Source organism: Aethalodelphis obliquidens, unplaced genomic scaffold, assembly GCF_003676395.1.
Source record: "Aethalodelphis obliquidens isolate GAN/ISIS:26980383/991018 unplaced genomic scaffold, ASM367639v1 scaffold2, whole genome shotgun sequence".
In the NCBI taxonomy this organism is placed as follows: Eukaryota; Metazoa; Chordata; class Mammalia; order Artiodactyla; family Delphinidae; genus Aethalodelphis; species Aethalodelphis obliquidens.
The window spans coordinates 38,038,684-38,055,781 of record NW_020837946.1 but is presented as its reverse complement, the minus strand read 5'-3'; the positions used below and the strand labels follow the sequence as shown (position 1 = coordinate 38,055,781).

Below are 17,098 nucleotides of genomic sequence, written 5' to 3'. Positions count from 1 at the left end.
CACAGAGAAGGGCTTCCCTGGTGGCACAGTGGTTAAGAATCCGCCTGCCAATGCAGGGGACAGAGGTTCGATCCCTAGTCCGGGAAGATCCCACATGCCACAGAGCAACTAAGCCCATGTGCCACAACTACTGAGCCTGCGCTCTAGAGCCTGTGAGCCACAATTACTGAAGCCTGCGTGCCTAGAGCCCATGAGCCACAAGTACTGAAGCCTGTGTGCCTAGAGCCCGTGCTCTGCAACAAGAGAAGCCACTGCAATGAGAAGCCCATGCACCGCAACAGAGAGTAGCCCCCACTCGCTGCAACTACAGAAAGCCCACACATAGCAACAAAGACCCAACGCAACCAAAAATAAATAAATAAAACAAATTTATAAAAATAAAACACAGAGAAAAAAGTGATGATGAAAAATAATCAACAAATGCCTTAGTCATAGAAGGTCTCAACACATTAAAAAAAATTTTCCCAACTGATTTTCATAACAAGTTCCTAAAAAATTGCAAATGCAGCAATGTAAGGTTTTGCACTAGACCTCATAATAAAGCAAGATACTACACTAATTTAGACCTAACGCTTAAGATGAAAATACAGGCTAATTGAATTGTCTGGGGATTTGAGAATCAACAGCTCTAGTTTGTCTCATCATCTTTGTGTTTACCCTATTTCCCCAGAGCTCTCAAGAATAAACTGAAAATTGAGTTTTACCTTTTACTGAGTTTTGTTTCCCTTGACCACCTTCTGTAAGAGATGCTAATAAGCAGTGAGGTAAAAAGAATACACTATGCTATAAGTGAAAAGTCTGAAGAGTTTAGAAAAGAATGGGAACTAGATAATGAACAAATCAGACAATCTGCCTCATGTAAGTATGTGTGTGTGGCGGAAATGTGTACCATCTGCATGAGTGACAGGATAATCAACAATGAACATTTACTAGACCTACTATAGTTCTTTATTTCTTTTCCTTACTGTATAATCATGCAGATATTATAATGTAGTTCAAACAAGAAAACGTATTCCATTATATACATCTGAATTTATCTGAGCAAAATATGAAAAAAAAATTAAAGATTAATTAACACATGATCAATATATATATTGAAGAGACTCAAAATCAGTGTTAACCAAGCATAAATGTTGTGTTTTTTTAGGACTACTGTTTTAAATACTTTCATTCTGGTGACAACCAAGAAAAGAGCTAGCAGAACCTGTGTAATTTCCAACATGGAAAAGATAAAGAAAAGAGAGCATTAATGATTTCTATCATATTATCTGTTCCAAATTATAATAGTAGTAACTCCAGAGGACTCTTTAGAGACACTGAAAGTACTCACTGTTTGTCCTGTCCAGTCTATATTTGGTCTAGGTATCAACAATAGGATCCAGGAGTAATTTTTATAAGTCCAAAACTTATTCAAAACTCAAAAAAAAAATCTAAATAAAAATGTCATAACAATAGAGCTCAGAAGTTTGCTAAATTAGATAATCCCTAACTGCCAATGAACAATTTCATTTTCGGTAACATTTCTGATAAACCTGTGCTGTTTTGCTAGCTAATAATATAGATTGTAGGCATGGTTGAAATAATGTGAATTTAAAGACAAAGGACTTTCCTCTTCTCAAGTGATAGAAACATCAGTTTTGTTAATCTTCAGACAGAGCCTACTTTCTCATCTCTGGTAGTTATTTGGTTTTAAAGTGCATTAGGACTTGATGAAGACTCTGTCAAAATGTGTGTGTGTGTATACATATACTTATAATATTAAATATGTGTAAAAAAACCCCCAAACTACTGCTGTTTATAACATGTTTAATGAGAATCCTTTTTGTAGTCCTAAAATAAAGTATTTTGTTGGAACAAATAAGACTTTAGGACTTGATGATAATGACACTCACATGAAATTATTTTCATGGAAACTAATGTGCCTAGTCTGCTGCTTTAAAAAGCTAATGTACTACTCACAAATGAGAAATTTAAGCTTGTTACGTTTTATTCATGAGCAGGAATGACTAAACAAGGAGACTTTAGATCATCTAAACACATTGATTATGGCTGTCAATAGAAGATTCAAATTAATGAATTTTCTTAAGTTCTGTATATGGACCTAAGTTCAAATTCAGAAATAGTTAAATGACATATTTAACCTGTAACTTGAAATACAACTACATATGGGTGAAAACTTGAAATACAACACCATATGTACAAAAGTTGTTATGAGTATATGTATAAGCTAAACCTAGGCAGATGTGTCCTTGTTTAAATACATATGTGGTATGCCATGGGAAAGTGCATATATAACCTGGTAAGTTCTCTTTCCTTCCAGGTTTGAACACACAAGTATTCTGTATTTTATCCCTTTTGCTGCTTCTATCAAACAAACAAGAGCCTGGTATGCCTGCCATGTCTACTATGAGGTTATCACTTACCTTTAATGATCTCAGTAAGTGAAAATATGAATACTGAACATGAAGCTGGGAAAGACAACAATGGAATCAAACAAACTTAAAACTCTCATAGATGATAGCAAGACCATCTTCAACTGATGATGAAACAGCAAGAACCCGAAGAACAAATGAGAAAAGAAGTGAGGTAACCCTCTACAGGCAGTAAAGTGGGAGTAACCTTCTAATAGGCAGTAACAGCTGAGAGGCTGTAATGGAATCCAGATGCAATGGCACGTAAAATGAACCTGGTACTCTAGGACATCCCTGGGCACTAACAAGGACACAAGTTCACAGATACAACTGTGGAGCTACTGGGACGTAAGGACTACACTTGCAAGGTTTTGGGTATTTACAGCATACACATCTAAAGGAAGGGCTCTATCACTCAGGCATACCCCAGCCTTCAGTGAATCCTATCTTACGGCGAAGATACCTAGCTCCATTACCTACTTCCAAAAAGTGAGCTGAAATCTGAAATGAAATATAAATATTACTCTCTATCTGTCAAATAGTAATCACCTTGGTAAATTAAGATTCCACTATTAAACCTAGTGGCTAAACAACTTATTCAGGTATTCATTGTTTATACTATTAATGGGGTAACAGTTTTTCCACTGTTATTCCATTAATAGTATAATTTTATACATTAATGTGGTACTGCACTTCATCATGCTGATTTTCTTTCCATAGTAGATAAAAACTGTGCAAATGTAGAGCTTCTTCTGACCACTGGAATTTAGTTATTTTAACAATCCACCATGACCCGAGGCACTTTTGACAACCACGGGGTCAGTGAATTGAATAAAATGGTACAGACTGAATGACTGAACTGCTCCAATGCCTATAAGTAAATATCTATGAAAATTTTCTTCAAATTTAGCAATACATCTCTTCAGTAGTCTCCTGATATTCACTAAGAATACAAAATAAGATTCTTATTTGAAAAGAACCAAGAAAATTTCATTGAGTTTTGAATTTGAATTACGTTTCCATTCACCAATCCTGCTGGTTACCAAGAAAACATGTCTCCTTAGAATTTAAAGTTGTATTTTCATAGGTGTGAGAAAACAAAAGATCTATTTTGTTCACTATGGCTGCCAAAAACTGACTAAAGACTGTGGCTATTTCATTTCTGAGAAAGCAAACAGTTTAAATTTCATTAATCTTTTAAGACTTATTTTTCAACATGTATACTGTAGCAAATACAAAGTAACCCACTGTTCAGAAGAAAGTTTCATGAAATGAGAATACGTGAGGTGAGGATACAAACAGTGCTACATTTACTGAGTGTTTAGGAGAAGATCTTGGTATGGCCAATCAAGCAGACTAGCTGATATGCAGAGTCCTCAAAGACAGAGGCTACCATATCCTTTTACTGATTTTTCATAATGACTAGTACACAGATGTCATACCACAAAACAAAACCATGCTTCAACTACTTTCCTCAAGCATTACAAAACTAATTTCCTATTTTCAACATTGTAAAAATAGACTTGTCTTCTCCAAAGGATCTTGCTGCCCACACTGATGGATCTGTGTGTTCCCTCTTATTACTGGACCTAAAGGCATAACTGATCTTTATCATTCCTTAAATCCAATCTTATATAAAGTTGCATAATGCATGGAGTAAAAGAGGAATGAAGACAAAGCATGGAACCCTGTATAAGTGTGCTGACCCAAAAGCAATCACACCAACAGCCAGAGGTAGTGGAAACTGTGAAGTAGTCTTCAACAATTTACTGTAAAGAGACAGAAATACACATTATAATGTAACATATATTGTGAACAAAAACTGAACATGTCAATCTTTTATACAGTTTTGAGAAAGTGTTCTAAGTGATTTTAGATAAAGTAATTTTTCGTATAATGAATTTAACTGTCCAAAATTTTTTAAAAGATCAATACAAGTCAATTTTGGCTAGAAAAGAGAAAAATATTCTAGTAAGTAAATAACCACTTTTGTTTATTCTTTTAAATTTTAACCACAGAAAAATACTAGTTGGACTTTTATTCAGCAATGCTACCTCTAGAGATTTATCCTGATAAGAAAAAAATCAATGTTTACTAAGATATAGCTACAGAAATATTTATTTTCACCCTATTTAATATCAGCAAAAAACTTCACCCAAATAAAAAAGGAAACATCTTTAATTCCTAATAGGAGCATGTAGGATAAGACACTATTTTTAAAAGAAAAATACTATCAGGAAAGGCTATCACCTTTTTACTCTGAAAACAGAGAAACTGAGGGGTTAAGAAACTTACCTAAGGACACAGAGCCTTAGATTGAAACCCCAGATCTGCCTGACTTTAGAATATCTGCAACTATCTGCCAGAATTAACTGAAAAGGCTCCCAGAGCAAACAAGCAGTCAATGAAAAGTAAAGTTTTATTATGGAAAATTTTAAACATGTACATGAGTAGATTAACAGTATAATGAACCTCATGGACCCATCAACCAGCTTCAAAAATCATCAAGTCATGGCCAATCTTACTTTACCTATATTACTGTCCACTTCCACTCCTCCTGTATTTTTTGGAAGCAAACCTTAGATATCATATCTTTCAAGGGTTAACTTTTTAAAGAAAAAAAATGATTATATCCTAACAAATAAAATGCATAATTAAGGACACAAATATAATACATTTGCATATAAACTGTATTTGCACATAAACCACAATTACTATTATAGCTTTACCTTCAGGAATAGTCCAAGTAATTAGGAACGAAAGACATGTTTCAGACATGAAAGTATGATAAAGACCAGGAACAGATGTGAGAAAAAAAAAGATTAAAATACTATACCTTGATTTTATTGAAGCAGTGTAAGTATTTCCAAGAACTGCCATAGTTGGAATAAGGATAAATGCCAAAGGTTTACACGGATCAGGATTAAGTTTAAAGTAATACCTATGTCAAAAAGAAAAAAATAAAACATAAATCAACAAAGCATTGCCAATCATTTTAAATTCTCAGAATCAATCAATTAAATACACTTCAAAACGTTCCTATAGCGATATGGATATAAGAGAGCTCTAAACAGCTCAAGAAATCAATGATAAATAAATTTTGCTCTACATCTTTTTTTACCGCTGTGGCCTCTCCCGTTGCAGAGCACAGGCTCCGGACGCGCAGGCCCAGCGTCCATGGCTCACGGGTCCAGCTGCTCCACGGCATGCGGGATCCTCCCGGGCTGGGGCACGAACCCGCGTCCCCTGCATTGGCAGGCGCACTCCCAACCACTGCGCCACCAGGGAAGCCCTCTACATCATCTTTATACTCAAGGTTTTATATGGAGAATTATGTTCAGAAACTACTAAAGGAAATGAAAATATCCCATCTGGAAGCACTTCCTTTTTACAATAAGTATATGCCTCAAAGGTCATATATAAATAATATTTTATAAAATGAATTATTTAAAACATATTTAAACTGCTCTATTTAAAAAAGATGAAAAAAATGAAGATTTATATAAAGTAACTGTCTACAGCCTTCTAGAATCATAAATTTGTGCTCCTCAAGTAATTTTCTCCCCAAATCTGTGGACAAAAATTTGCACCTTGATTAAAATAAGGGACAAAGGAAGGATATTAATATCTGGTGACCTGTGATTTAATTTACTGAACTTATTTTGATTCAGCCAACTTAAAAAAAAAAAAAACTTCCCGTATTTAGATAATCTGAAAGTTTTACATCATTTCTAAAAACTATATTAAGCAGGGATTAACTATTAACTGGATAACGTGGTTTTTTCAAAGACAATTTATCAATAATTAAATATTCTAGAAATAACCTTAGAGAGCATTTTTAGGCTCTCATTTAACCTAGGACACTTATCATGTAACAAAGCAAATGACAGTTTTCTAGTAAAACAGCTGATCATTTATTTTAGTTCAACGTATAGGACACATCAGAAAAGTACACACTTCCTTCGTTATTTCTATTATTTTAAATGTAATCATTTTTCTTCCCCTCAAATCTAAGAAAATATAAAATTGATCGTGAATTGAAAAATATATAAAGCACTAGCATTATGAATACTATAAGTCAGCAAAATAAAGCACATTTTCACATATTTCTAGACTCAAAGAAGGTTAAAGAAAATACAATCCCTCCCCTTTTGGGCAGATTTTGGGAAAGTTTATATTCTCACGGAAAAGAAGAAAATGTGAATATGTTGAAAATAAATTTCAGGTGATACCTTCTTGTTCTTGAGAAAGTTTTATGAAACATTAGGAATCCTACAAGTCTCTACTTACAGATATTTATAGTTTGAACCACATAAATTATAATTATATAAATAAAACACACCTAAGATTCTTCAGCCAATAAATTAAAGATGGCATGCTGAGTAATACAATCCATGTTAATAAGTTAATCACGGTACTGTGCATGCGAAGACTGTCTTCAGCATCGCTGGCAGATAAACGGAGGTGGTACACTGTAGAGTCTTTATGGTGATTGGATTTTTTTTCACTTCTTCTAGAGTGTTTGGGGTTCTACAAAGCAATAAAGTTAAAATATCAAGATATTAAGTAAAATTTAAGTTTATTATTTTATTTAGAATCATACTCAATTATCTAACAGCTAAATAAATACATCTTTCCATTACCAAATTGATATAAAATACTGAATTATCTTGTTTGAAAGTATTTTAAAGCAGTTATCAGTTATACAATTTTTATTCCTTTGACTTGTTATTTCCACTGCTAAGAATATATCCCCTTAAGTAATTACTTGAAATAAAATTTAAAAGATAATTGCGATAAAAACAACTAAGGACTGACAAAGATCAAATTAAATGACAATCTAAGTCTTATTTTAATACTCATTAGGCTCGCTTTTCTTAAAGTTATTTAAATTCATAAAACCTTTTAAATACTGTAAAGTTCTAACCTTTTTTTACAAAAATAAACTTTTATATTTTTCCATGTTCTTTCATGCTAAAGTGATATAGCGTTTTGAAAATAAAACTTACCACAGTCTGGCTATTTTTAAAAGTTGTTAAGCTGGCTTGCAGATGAACAATCTATGAAAAAGAAAAGACTTTAATTTTACTTTTATTTTGAAACAAAAAACATAACCATTTTTACTGAAATTGAGAAGCACTGTAATTTGAAATTTTAAAAACCTAAATAAAAATTCATTTAAACACTTAAACACATTCTTTTAGAAAAGATAAATAATAACTACATGTGCTTGCTATCATGGATTAAAAGACAAACAAAATAATACAAAATTCCAGAGTATGTTGGGGTCAGGATATAATGCTATATCTTCCACACTGTGTGAGCCTATGCTTGAATGGTGCCTTGCTATCGCAACTTAAAGTGTCATGTGAGTCAAAAATTTGATTTTATTCAGCATAGTATAAAGAGTTTAACATGTGTTATATAATCTAAATCTTTGAAAATCTGGAACTGAATTATATAGGGTGGTGAAATGTTTACAAGAACCTGAGAAAGTCTATACATTTACTAGGTTTGCTTAAGTATTTGAGAAAGTTCTGCTAATTGTGTCAGTTGTTTGAAATATCCAGTTAAAAAAACTAAAAATATTATATTTATAAATCAAATTAATTTATATTTGTAAATCAAAATAATTCTAAATAGTTTTTTCTGATGGACACATTTTTCCTTTGTAAACTGAAAGTAATCTATAATGTGCATATATTAGTGTTAAATGCAGACGCAAATAAACCTTTGTTAAAAAAAGGAAAAAATTATTATCCTTTCCAGTATCAACTGTCTCTACATAAGATTAATGTGGAGAGCATGCAGTTGTATAAGGTAGATTTTCCTGAAAAGCTGTCAGCCTTCTTAGAAGTGTTTTTCATTTCCTCAGTAAAATTGTCAGCTTAATTTTATCGTGTCTTGTGATTCTTCAGCAACATTTGTAACATTCTACATTATTTCAGCATGATTGACAGCCTGATCCCACTGACATAACTTTTTGTTTTGTCTATTATCCACGTTGAAAGGGAGGTGTGAATAAAAACCATTCTAGTAAAATGTTTTTTAAAAAGTTAACATTACTTGCCAGAGCATCAGCAATATGGAACAGATTAAATCTCCTCCCTTCCCTTTGTTTTTAACAAAGAAACCCACTCAGATTAGTAACTTCAGTTCTACAGTTAACTATATATATTTGAAATAGCTAAGATGTTAAAAAAAACTTTACATGTAGGCCTGTTACATAACAGCAGTGATCAAAAAAATTTTTTTAACAACACCCACGGGAAAGTCTATGCCTGTCTGATACAAAGCTCAGGCCTTCTGACTTTACTGATTTGACATACCTTAAACACATAGTAAAGATAAGTAAGAAGGATGGCAAATGCTCCACAAGTTGTCCAACTAACTATGATCAAAACAACTGTCAAAATGGGCAAGTCTGGTGATATTATCTTCATATCTTTAGGAAGTTCAGAGGGCCTGGAAAAACAAGAGTAAAGCTTTCAAAAGCATATTAACAGTTACCTACACAGTCACATATAAGCAGAAAACAATACAGTGCTCTGCCAGGCTCTCCTTATTAATGTGCAAGTATTACTATAAGGTAAACAGGCTTTTTAAAATAAAGGTGAGGGGTGACACATATTTTAAAACTCTTTTATACATTGTGATAGTTTCTCTTGCATTTATATATACTATGGGTAATACGTGTACTAAAAAAGAAAAAGTATTATTAAAGATAATTATTAATTATAGGCCCTGTGCCACACAATTCCAATCTTGATAGGAAGAGAAATACTTTTGTTCTTAAAGTCTTGAGGTCACTCAGACATGTGATGGTGTTAATGTCAGAAGCACCTCAGAAGGGTGGAGGAAGAAGCATCATACCATAGTCCCCTCTGTGACAGTAAATCACATAACATGGCTGGTGAGGAAATGGAAACTAGATCACTGGTTTACCAAAAGCGCATACCAGCAACTTCAAACTGTCTTGGGATCATAATAAACCTCTAGGCAATGTTTTTGGAGCTCTTATACATTTCATCTAATCTGATCCTAAATATCAAGATTGGAGTCTCAGGTTTGATTGAAAATCAACATATAAAAGCATTGCCAGAGAAACACTTTGCCCTTGGAAAGATTTACAACAGTGAAATTTAAAAATACTTGTGTAATCTGTCCAACTTTTTTGATTAACTCTTGAGCACTATGGTCAAAATCAAATGTAGCATTTATCTTGAAATAAATGGTAACCTATGACAAAAACATAAGTTTGAACACTAACTCCATGTTTTGCTAGTTATACATTTTTCCTCAGAAATTATAGTTTAGTGAAAGCAAGTTAATTTTAAGGTTCCCTTTCAGAATACAGTTTTTTTCTTAGGAGCAATAAGAAAGGTTTTCGTCATTCATTCTTTACCTTTTCAAAGTCAGCCACAATGAAGAAAGGAGTCTCACAGATGTAGAAGAGAGTAGGCCACCCCAGTAGGCAGTACATGTTCCAAACAGAAAAAGAATCAAAGATACAAGGGGGAAACACATACTCTGACTAGTTAAAACGATGGCATCTAATTCTGGTAACAATAACATATCCCAAAATTCTTTAAACCATTTGTATCTGTGGATAAAAGAAAACATACAAAACATAAAAGCAAATAATACAATAAAAGCAAAAAAACCCCGACAACTCTCATTAAAGGATTTAATATTTGAAGTGTTTGACCATTCACTACAGTCCCCAGAGTACCATGATATTTCATTTATAATTATACTGAAAAAACAAACTTCAATTCCTGGTAGGGAACTACTGAGTCTAGTGATCTTCAAGGATCTGAGTCTCAAGTCTCAATGCAGCTTTACTGCTCTCATTGATCCTTGTAATGAAGTAATAACTGGTCTTTTTTTTAAGTTAGAAAGCCAATAGCTAGTTATAAAGACAGAAGAAAAGACATCTAAGTAATGGTTTTTAACCAAACAAAAACAAAAACAAAACCTGAATAAATTAAGAATGCGACGTTAAGTAGGGTAGAGAGAGCTAAAATATACTTTGTATGGGAAGTAATAAAAAGTGTTCTGAGGCACTGTTTCACCAATATCCTACATTGCTTTGTGTCCATGAATCTGGGATACCCAAAGCTCATGTACCACATACATCCTTTTGAAAATGTTAAAGTCCTGGTATATTTATAGTCTAAGTTTAGACTGATATATGTGTATGTATATATATTATATATATAAGTTCAATAATTACTTCTAAACTATTGAAGTAAATGTTGATGTACTTATTAGGCCTTTGCCTAAGAGAAAAAGTCCATTTAATAAAACAAGTCAATTGCCTTATTTGTATGGAAATTTATCCTTCATATTTGAGCCAAACATAATACTTTATATATAAAACAAAATTAAAATCATTATTACAGATAATAAAACTTACCCCAACAGAAACTTAACCATAATTACAAAAGGATCAACTTTGTATGGTTTGGCTTCTTTATCCAACATAGCAGCATATTCTAAGCAGTGACCTAGTGATTAAAAAAAAAAATTATATGTAGTAGAGAATTCACAGTAATTAAGTATGAGACATATTATATGCTGCATTGTTTGTAAAAGCAACATATTTCATGTCATAGAAAGCAAGGGTCTTTATTACTACCACAGAGACTCTTCTCAAAAGATTAAAAATTACCCTAATTTGAAAGACAAATCAAAACTACAAGGAGGTACCACCTCACACTGGTCAGAATGGTCATCATTAAAAACTCTACAAATAGCAAATGCTGGAGAGGATGTGGAGAAAAGGGAACCCTGCTACACTGTTGGTAGGATTGTAAATTGGTGCAGCCACTATGGGAAACAGTATGGAGGTTCCTAAAAAAACTAAAAAATAGAAATAACATATGATCCAGCAATCCCACTCCTGGGTATATATCCAGACAAAACTCTAATTCAAAAAGATACATGCACCCCTATGTTCATAGCAGCACTATTCACTATAGCCAAGATGTGGAAACAACCTAAATGTCCATCAACAGACGAATAGATAAAGATGTGGCACATATATACAATGAGATATTAGCCATAAAAAAGAACAAAATAATGCCATTTGCAGTAATGTGGATGCAACTAGAGATTATCATACTAAGTGAAGTCAGTCAGAGAAAGAAAGACAAATATATGATAGCACTTATATGTGGAATCTAAAATATGACACAAATGAACCAATCTATGAAACAGAAACAGACTCATGGACATAGAGAACAGACTTGTGGTTACCAAGGGGGAGGGGGTTGGGGGAGGGATGGAGTGGGAGTTTGGGATTAGCACATTGAAGCTTTTATATATAGAATGGATAAACAACAAGGTCCTAATGTATAGCACAGAGAACTATATATCCTATGAAAAACCAAAATGGAAAAGAATATAAAAAAGAATGTATATATATATATATATATATATATATATATATGTATGTATGTATGTGTGTGTGTGTGTGTGTGTATAACTGAATCACTTTGCTGTACAGCAGAAGTTAACACCTTATAAATCAACTATACATCAATTTTAAAAAGTTAAAAAAAAGAAAAAAAAAACATAAACCTACCATAAAAATTTACTCTAATTTACTGTTTCTCATACAAAAGTACATAGTCAATCATCATTTGTGAAACAAATTCAGGAAGCCAAGGCTATGGTTTTGTCATTTGTATTTTTATAAAGCTCCACAGGTGAGCTATTTTTTAAAAACTGTTTTACTGAGATATAATTCTTATAACTCAAAATTCATCCGTTTAAAGTGTATCCAATTCAGTGGTTTTTTGTATATTCATAGAGTGTGCATTAACAACCACAGTCAGTCTTAAAACATTTTCATTACTCCCAAAAGAAACTGTTCCCCTTAACTGTCACCTCCAATGCCTCCCCCTTCCTAGGCAACCACTAATCTACTTTCTGTCTCTACAGATTGGCTTACTCTGAAGATTTCATAAAAATGGAATCATAAAATATGTGGTCCTTTGTGACTGGCTCCTTCAACTTAGCATATTTCCAAGATTCATCTATCTTGTAGCATTCAGCACATTATCTGTTCATCAGTTGATGGACGTTTTGGTTGTTTCCACTTTTTGGCTATTATAAACAGTGTTTAGTGTGGATGTGTGTTTTCAGTTCTCTTGGGTCTATACCCAGGAGTTGCTGAGTCATATGGTAACTCTGTTTAACCTTTTGATGAACTGCCAGACTGCTTTCCAAAACAGCTATACCATTTTACATTCCCACTAACAGTATACAGAAGGTTGCAATTCTACAAATTCTCATTAACACTTGTTATTATCTGTCTTTTCTATTATAGCCATTCCAGTGATTTCTAATAAGCATCTTTGGTTCAGAACTACTTCTTTAATTGATTTGGGACACAATCCCATACTTAAGTCCTCTAGATTAACCAATATCATGTATCTCCAGGGTCTCTGTGGACTATCTAGATATAAATCCCAAATGTTTGAAAATCAATTGTCAAGTCACTTAAAACTAAGAAGAATGAGGTGTCTCTTTTAAATTTCCAAAAATTATATTCAAGTATAGGAGATGTCATATTGCCAGAATAATCTTTTAATTAAAAGGTTGGATCTGAGCACATCACATTAAATGTTGCTTACTTCTTCCTGGAATATAATAGGTTAAATCAGGTTAAAATGAACACTAAAGGCAGACTTGAAATTGCAAAAAAGTCACTGAAAGGAAACGAGTAGCTGTGAAAGGATTTGGCACCATGGCAACGGTGGAGGGGATTTTTGGACTGCTTTTGTATGTTTTGTCCCCACTCTCTTTCCCTCTTGCCTCCTCTGATTATCATTGTACAAGCCCAGCAAGTGTGTGAGGCTCCTGGGAAATTGCTCTAATTGCTATACTCTAGAGAAGGCTTTTTGTCCAATGTACTATACAGTCTATATTTTCTTCTCCAGATCCATGTTCTACCCTTTACTTTGCTCTGAATTCTGGGAGGCTGACTTTTATCAACTGGCTTCTAGTTGGGTTCAGTGAATAAGCACTGGCAGATAGGAGGATAGAAGGAAATGAAGTTAGTGTATTTATTTCCCTGCCTTCTCCCTGCTGAGCCACACGCTGACAGTGGCCACAGCGTTTCTGTACCCAAGGCTCAGGTGCAGTACTGCTGCTCTCTCCTACAGCTCTCTAGGTTTGCTCCCTCCCTTGCCCTGATACCTAGGAGTATCAGATGGCTCTGTTGCTAATTTGGTATTTTATCATTTGTTGTTCGTTTCCCTTAACCCTATACATACCTTTGAAATAGTCCCTTCAATTAAACTCTTAATTATTCCATTCAGTGTACAAGACCTAAATTATACAGTTGATACAGCCCAAATATTACACTGAATGCCAACTGTGTGCTTGGCCCTATGTCAGGCACCGGGAATAGAATGGAGGACAAAATCCCTGTCAACCAGCTTCTATCTCTTAAGAGATCCTCAGAACAGAGGGAATAAACTTTAGACACAAGGGTATAAAATGCAGAAAACAAGTAAGGAATTTTCTTGGTAATCTCTTAAAATTTAAGAGGATCTCAAACTCCTGTAACCTTGGGAGAGAAGGGTTGTGAAGTTTCAAGAAATAGATGTGTCTTCATTAGCTACACGTAGGATAAAAAAAGTAGTAATGAAGCACTGAGGAAGGAAGAGAGGGAGGGAGGAATAGAAACATTCTTACCTGTTGAGAAAAGAGAGTATAACTGTCCTCCGTAAGCAAGAAGGATACTAGATATAACATAGGCAGGAAGAGCTCCACCATGAAATCTAACTACCTAGAAAACAGGCAAATCAATGGGCAACTTCTGAATGTTCATGTTAATGAAATAAATATACTTTCACATGAAATAAAAAAGTTTTTCACTTTATACATTTTCTGACATGACTAAAAGATATCTTGAGTAATGGGTATAAAAATTCTAGGCAAAATAAATGCTAAGAATATATCGCATATTAGAAACATGTTACCTGAATTTTTCATCAAAGGCATAATAGAGGCAATATATAATTGTGTAGCACATGCTACAGAATTTTTTACAAGGAATGTTTATTGAGCATTTAATATGTTCCAGGTATAATACTAAACATCTTATATGCATTATCTCATGATCTCCTCCCCAAAATCCTTTCATATAGTTCTTATCCCTATTTTACAGATGAAGAAATTCAGGTACAGGGGGCCCAAGTAACTTGCACAATTAAGAGACAAGCGAGTTACTTACTTCCTTGTCACCTCTCTTCGCTCTTAACAGTAAGATAGGGACAATAATAGTACTTACCTTATAGGTGGTTTTAAGGATTTAAACATGTTCATTTGTGTAAAGCATTTAGAATATGAACTTGAACATGATAAACTATCAAAAATATGAGCTGCTATTGTCAGGCTTTTATGTCCTTCACCATCTTTGGAAATCTTGTGGAATGGAATTTAACTCAAAGCTTAAGTTCATAACCATTATGTTATAGCACCTCAAGTCATTCTATCAGCTGATCCAATCTCCTTAAAAAACATACATATAACAAAAACATAGTGTAAGTTTTTCTTTTAATGTTAAAGTCTTAAAAGGAAATTACTTTAAAGCATGTTCTCCAATCCACAGAATTTTTTAAAAAAATGTACAGATTCCCCTGTCAATCTAACGAAAACTATGGAAATGAATGCTTCCACAAAATGTTAAGTAAAATTTCAGCAAGTTCAAGGCCTCCCTGAAGCTCCTCTGTGGATTCCCAGATTAAAATTGATAAGACTCAAAAAACATAAAGCTCATACTCATGATTTATAGTTTGTAGCTTTGAGTGAAAGGAGAGGAGAGTTGAGTGAAAGGGAAAAGGTCATTTTCCTACCTATTACTAAATGATGCTCACTGCCTGCTAATGACATGCTAGGAAATATACAGCATACTTTAGTTATTAAGTGTGTTGGAAAGATAGTTAAGTAGCATAACAGGCTCAGAGTCGTACTCCTGAGTTCAGACTACAGCTTTGCCTTTCACTAGCTCTTAGGCAACTTATTTTACCCCTCCTTCTCCCTAGGCCCTTATCAGTAAAATGGAGTTAAATAGCACTATCTCACAGGGAGTTTGAGGCTTAAATGTATTCATTTGTGTAAATCATTTGGAATAGTAACTGGCACAAGTAGGTGATCAGAAAATGTTCACTGTTATTATTAACCTTTAATGCTCTTCACTGTTTTCAGAAATCTTGTAAGAGGTCCTACATAAAATTTCTTTTTAATGACTGAGTGTCATTGTTATGAGTAGTAAATATGATACTGGGCCACAGATACAACAATCAACAACCATAAACTGGCCTCCATGGGTCATATTCAAATTATATGTGTGCTTCATTTGGTTTAGTATTTCTTTACATTTTGAATTAGATGCCAACATTGAAAAATTAAAATATTTTATCTAAAAATTCAGATTTCTAGTTTCTCTTAAAATCTAAAGATTGGGCAACACTGGGCTTCATTCCTACATGGAAATGATTTATTAAGAGTTTAAATAATTCTCTTGAGAAAGCAACTTTCAGTTTATTTTCTGTCCTCTCTTTCATAAGAGTAGACTAAACAATATGTAAGTATATTTTCCTCTTTCCTTTTATTAAAAAAAATTAATTTTATGAAAAAGTTATCTAATCAAAGGGTAAAGATTCTCCTAAGTGGTTTCTCTTTAGTCCTCTTTCCAGTCTTCTTTGACTGAATCAGTTAACACTGAAAATACGTATGATTTTTAAAAGACAAATAAGATATACAAAACCGAATTCATTCTCCTACTGTTCTCAAGCTAAATTTTGAAACAAACATGAAGGAAGAGCATCTTACATCATTCCAAACATTTGAGGACTTAACTCAATTGCCATGAATTCTTCAACATTTAAAAAAGTACCTACCTCTGATCCTGCAACACCCACACATCATCATTTTTTAGAAAAATTTCCATGTCTAAACAAGACTATTAGTCTAGGTTTTTTTGGTGTACATATAATTACACCTGATTATACAGTATCAAGCAAACTTGACTTTTCTTGTCACTAATCTGAATTATGAGTCCCAGGGATGATATGGATAAGAGAGTGTGTTATATCCTCAGCCATACCACCATGTATAGTGACATACTAAGAATACTATAGCATGAATTCTTCCCTTTTATTCCAAGATACAATTTTTCTTAATAATTGATCTCTTAACATTTTAGAGTATTTATTATAACTATCCATGATGCTATTTTCCAACTTACACTAACATTTAATCTTCTCTTTCTAATGTAGCACAAAATTTTTATGTATTAGCTTAGAATTTTCTAATGTTCACAAATTTAATAATAATCACAATCTAGTTCTTACCAGGTTGTTTTCAGGATCAAATGAGATAACATACATAAAAAGTTTCTGATTTACTTTTAACTTGTGAGTTTTATTATAATTATAGAATTAAATGACTTAAAAATTCTGCTATGCCTAGACTGCAAAACATAACAAAAAAAAATAAAGTGAAAGTAATAAAAGACACAATAAAATTTTTAGTGAATTTTAAAACTATAATTTCTCTGACTTATCAGTATTATCTATTTATGTCCAGATTGCACAATTCTGCAAATTATAATGATGCTGAATAATAATATAGTAGTTCTACAACTTGATAAATTATTTTTGTAACAC

At 33.1% G+C, this 17,098-nt stretch overlaps 1 protein-coding gene across 2 annotated transcripts in view; it reads right to left on the bottom strand.

The window, feature by feature from the left end:
• Window positions 1-1,789: 1,789 nt before the first annotated feature.
• PGAP1 (post-GPI attachment to proteins inositol deacylase 1) overlaps window positions 1,790-17,098 on the bottom strand; it is a 68,534-nt gene continuing 53,225 nt past the window's right edge. For both annotated transcript variants that reach the window (XM_027125262.1, XM_027125268.1), the window contains 8 exons: window positions 14,121-14,214; window positions 10,831-10,921; window positions 9,817-10,014; window positions 8,741-8,876; window positions 7,421-7,471; window positions 6,754-6,941; window positions 5,248-5,352; window positions 1,790-4,180 (listed from right to left, as the gene is read on the bottom strand). In XM_027125262.1, coding sequence (XP_026981063.1) covers window positions 4,042-4,180; window positions 5,248-5,352; window positions 6,754-6,941; window positions 7,421-7,471; window positions 8,741-8,876; window positions 9,817-10,014; window positions 10,831-10,921; window positions 14,121-14,214 — 1,002 coding nt within the window. In that variant the 3' untranslated portion in view covers window positions 1,790-4,041. The remainder of the gene's footprint in view (window positions 4,181-5,247; window positions 5,353-6,753; window positions 6,942-7,420; window positions 7,472-8,740; window positions 8,877-9,816; window positions 10,015-10,830; window positions 10,922-14,120; window positions 14,215-17,098) is intronic.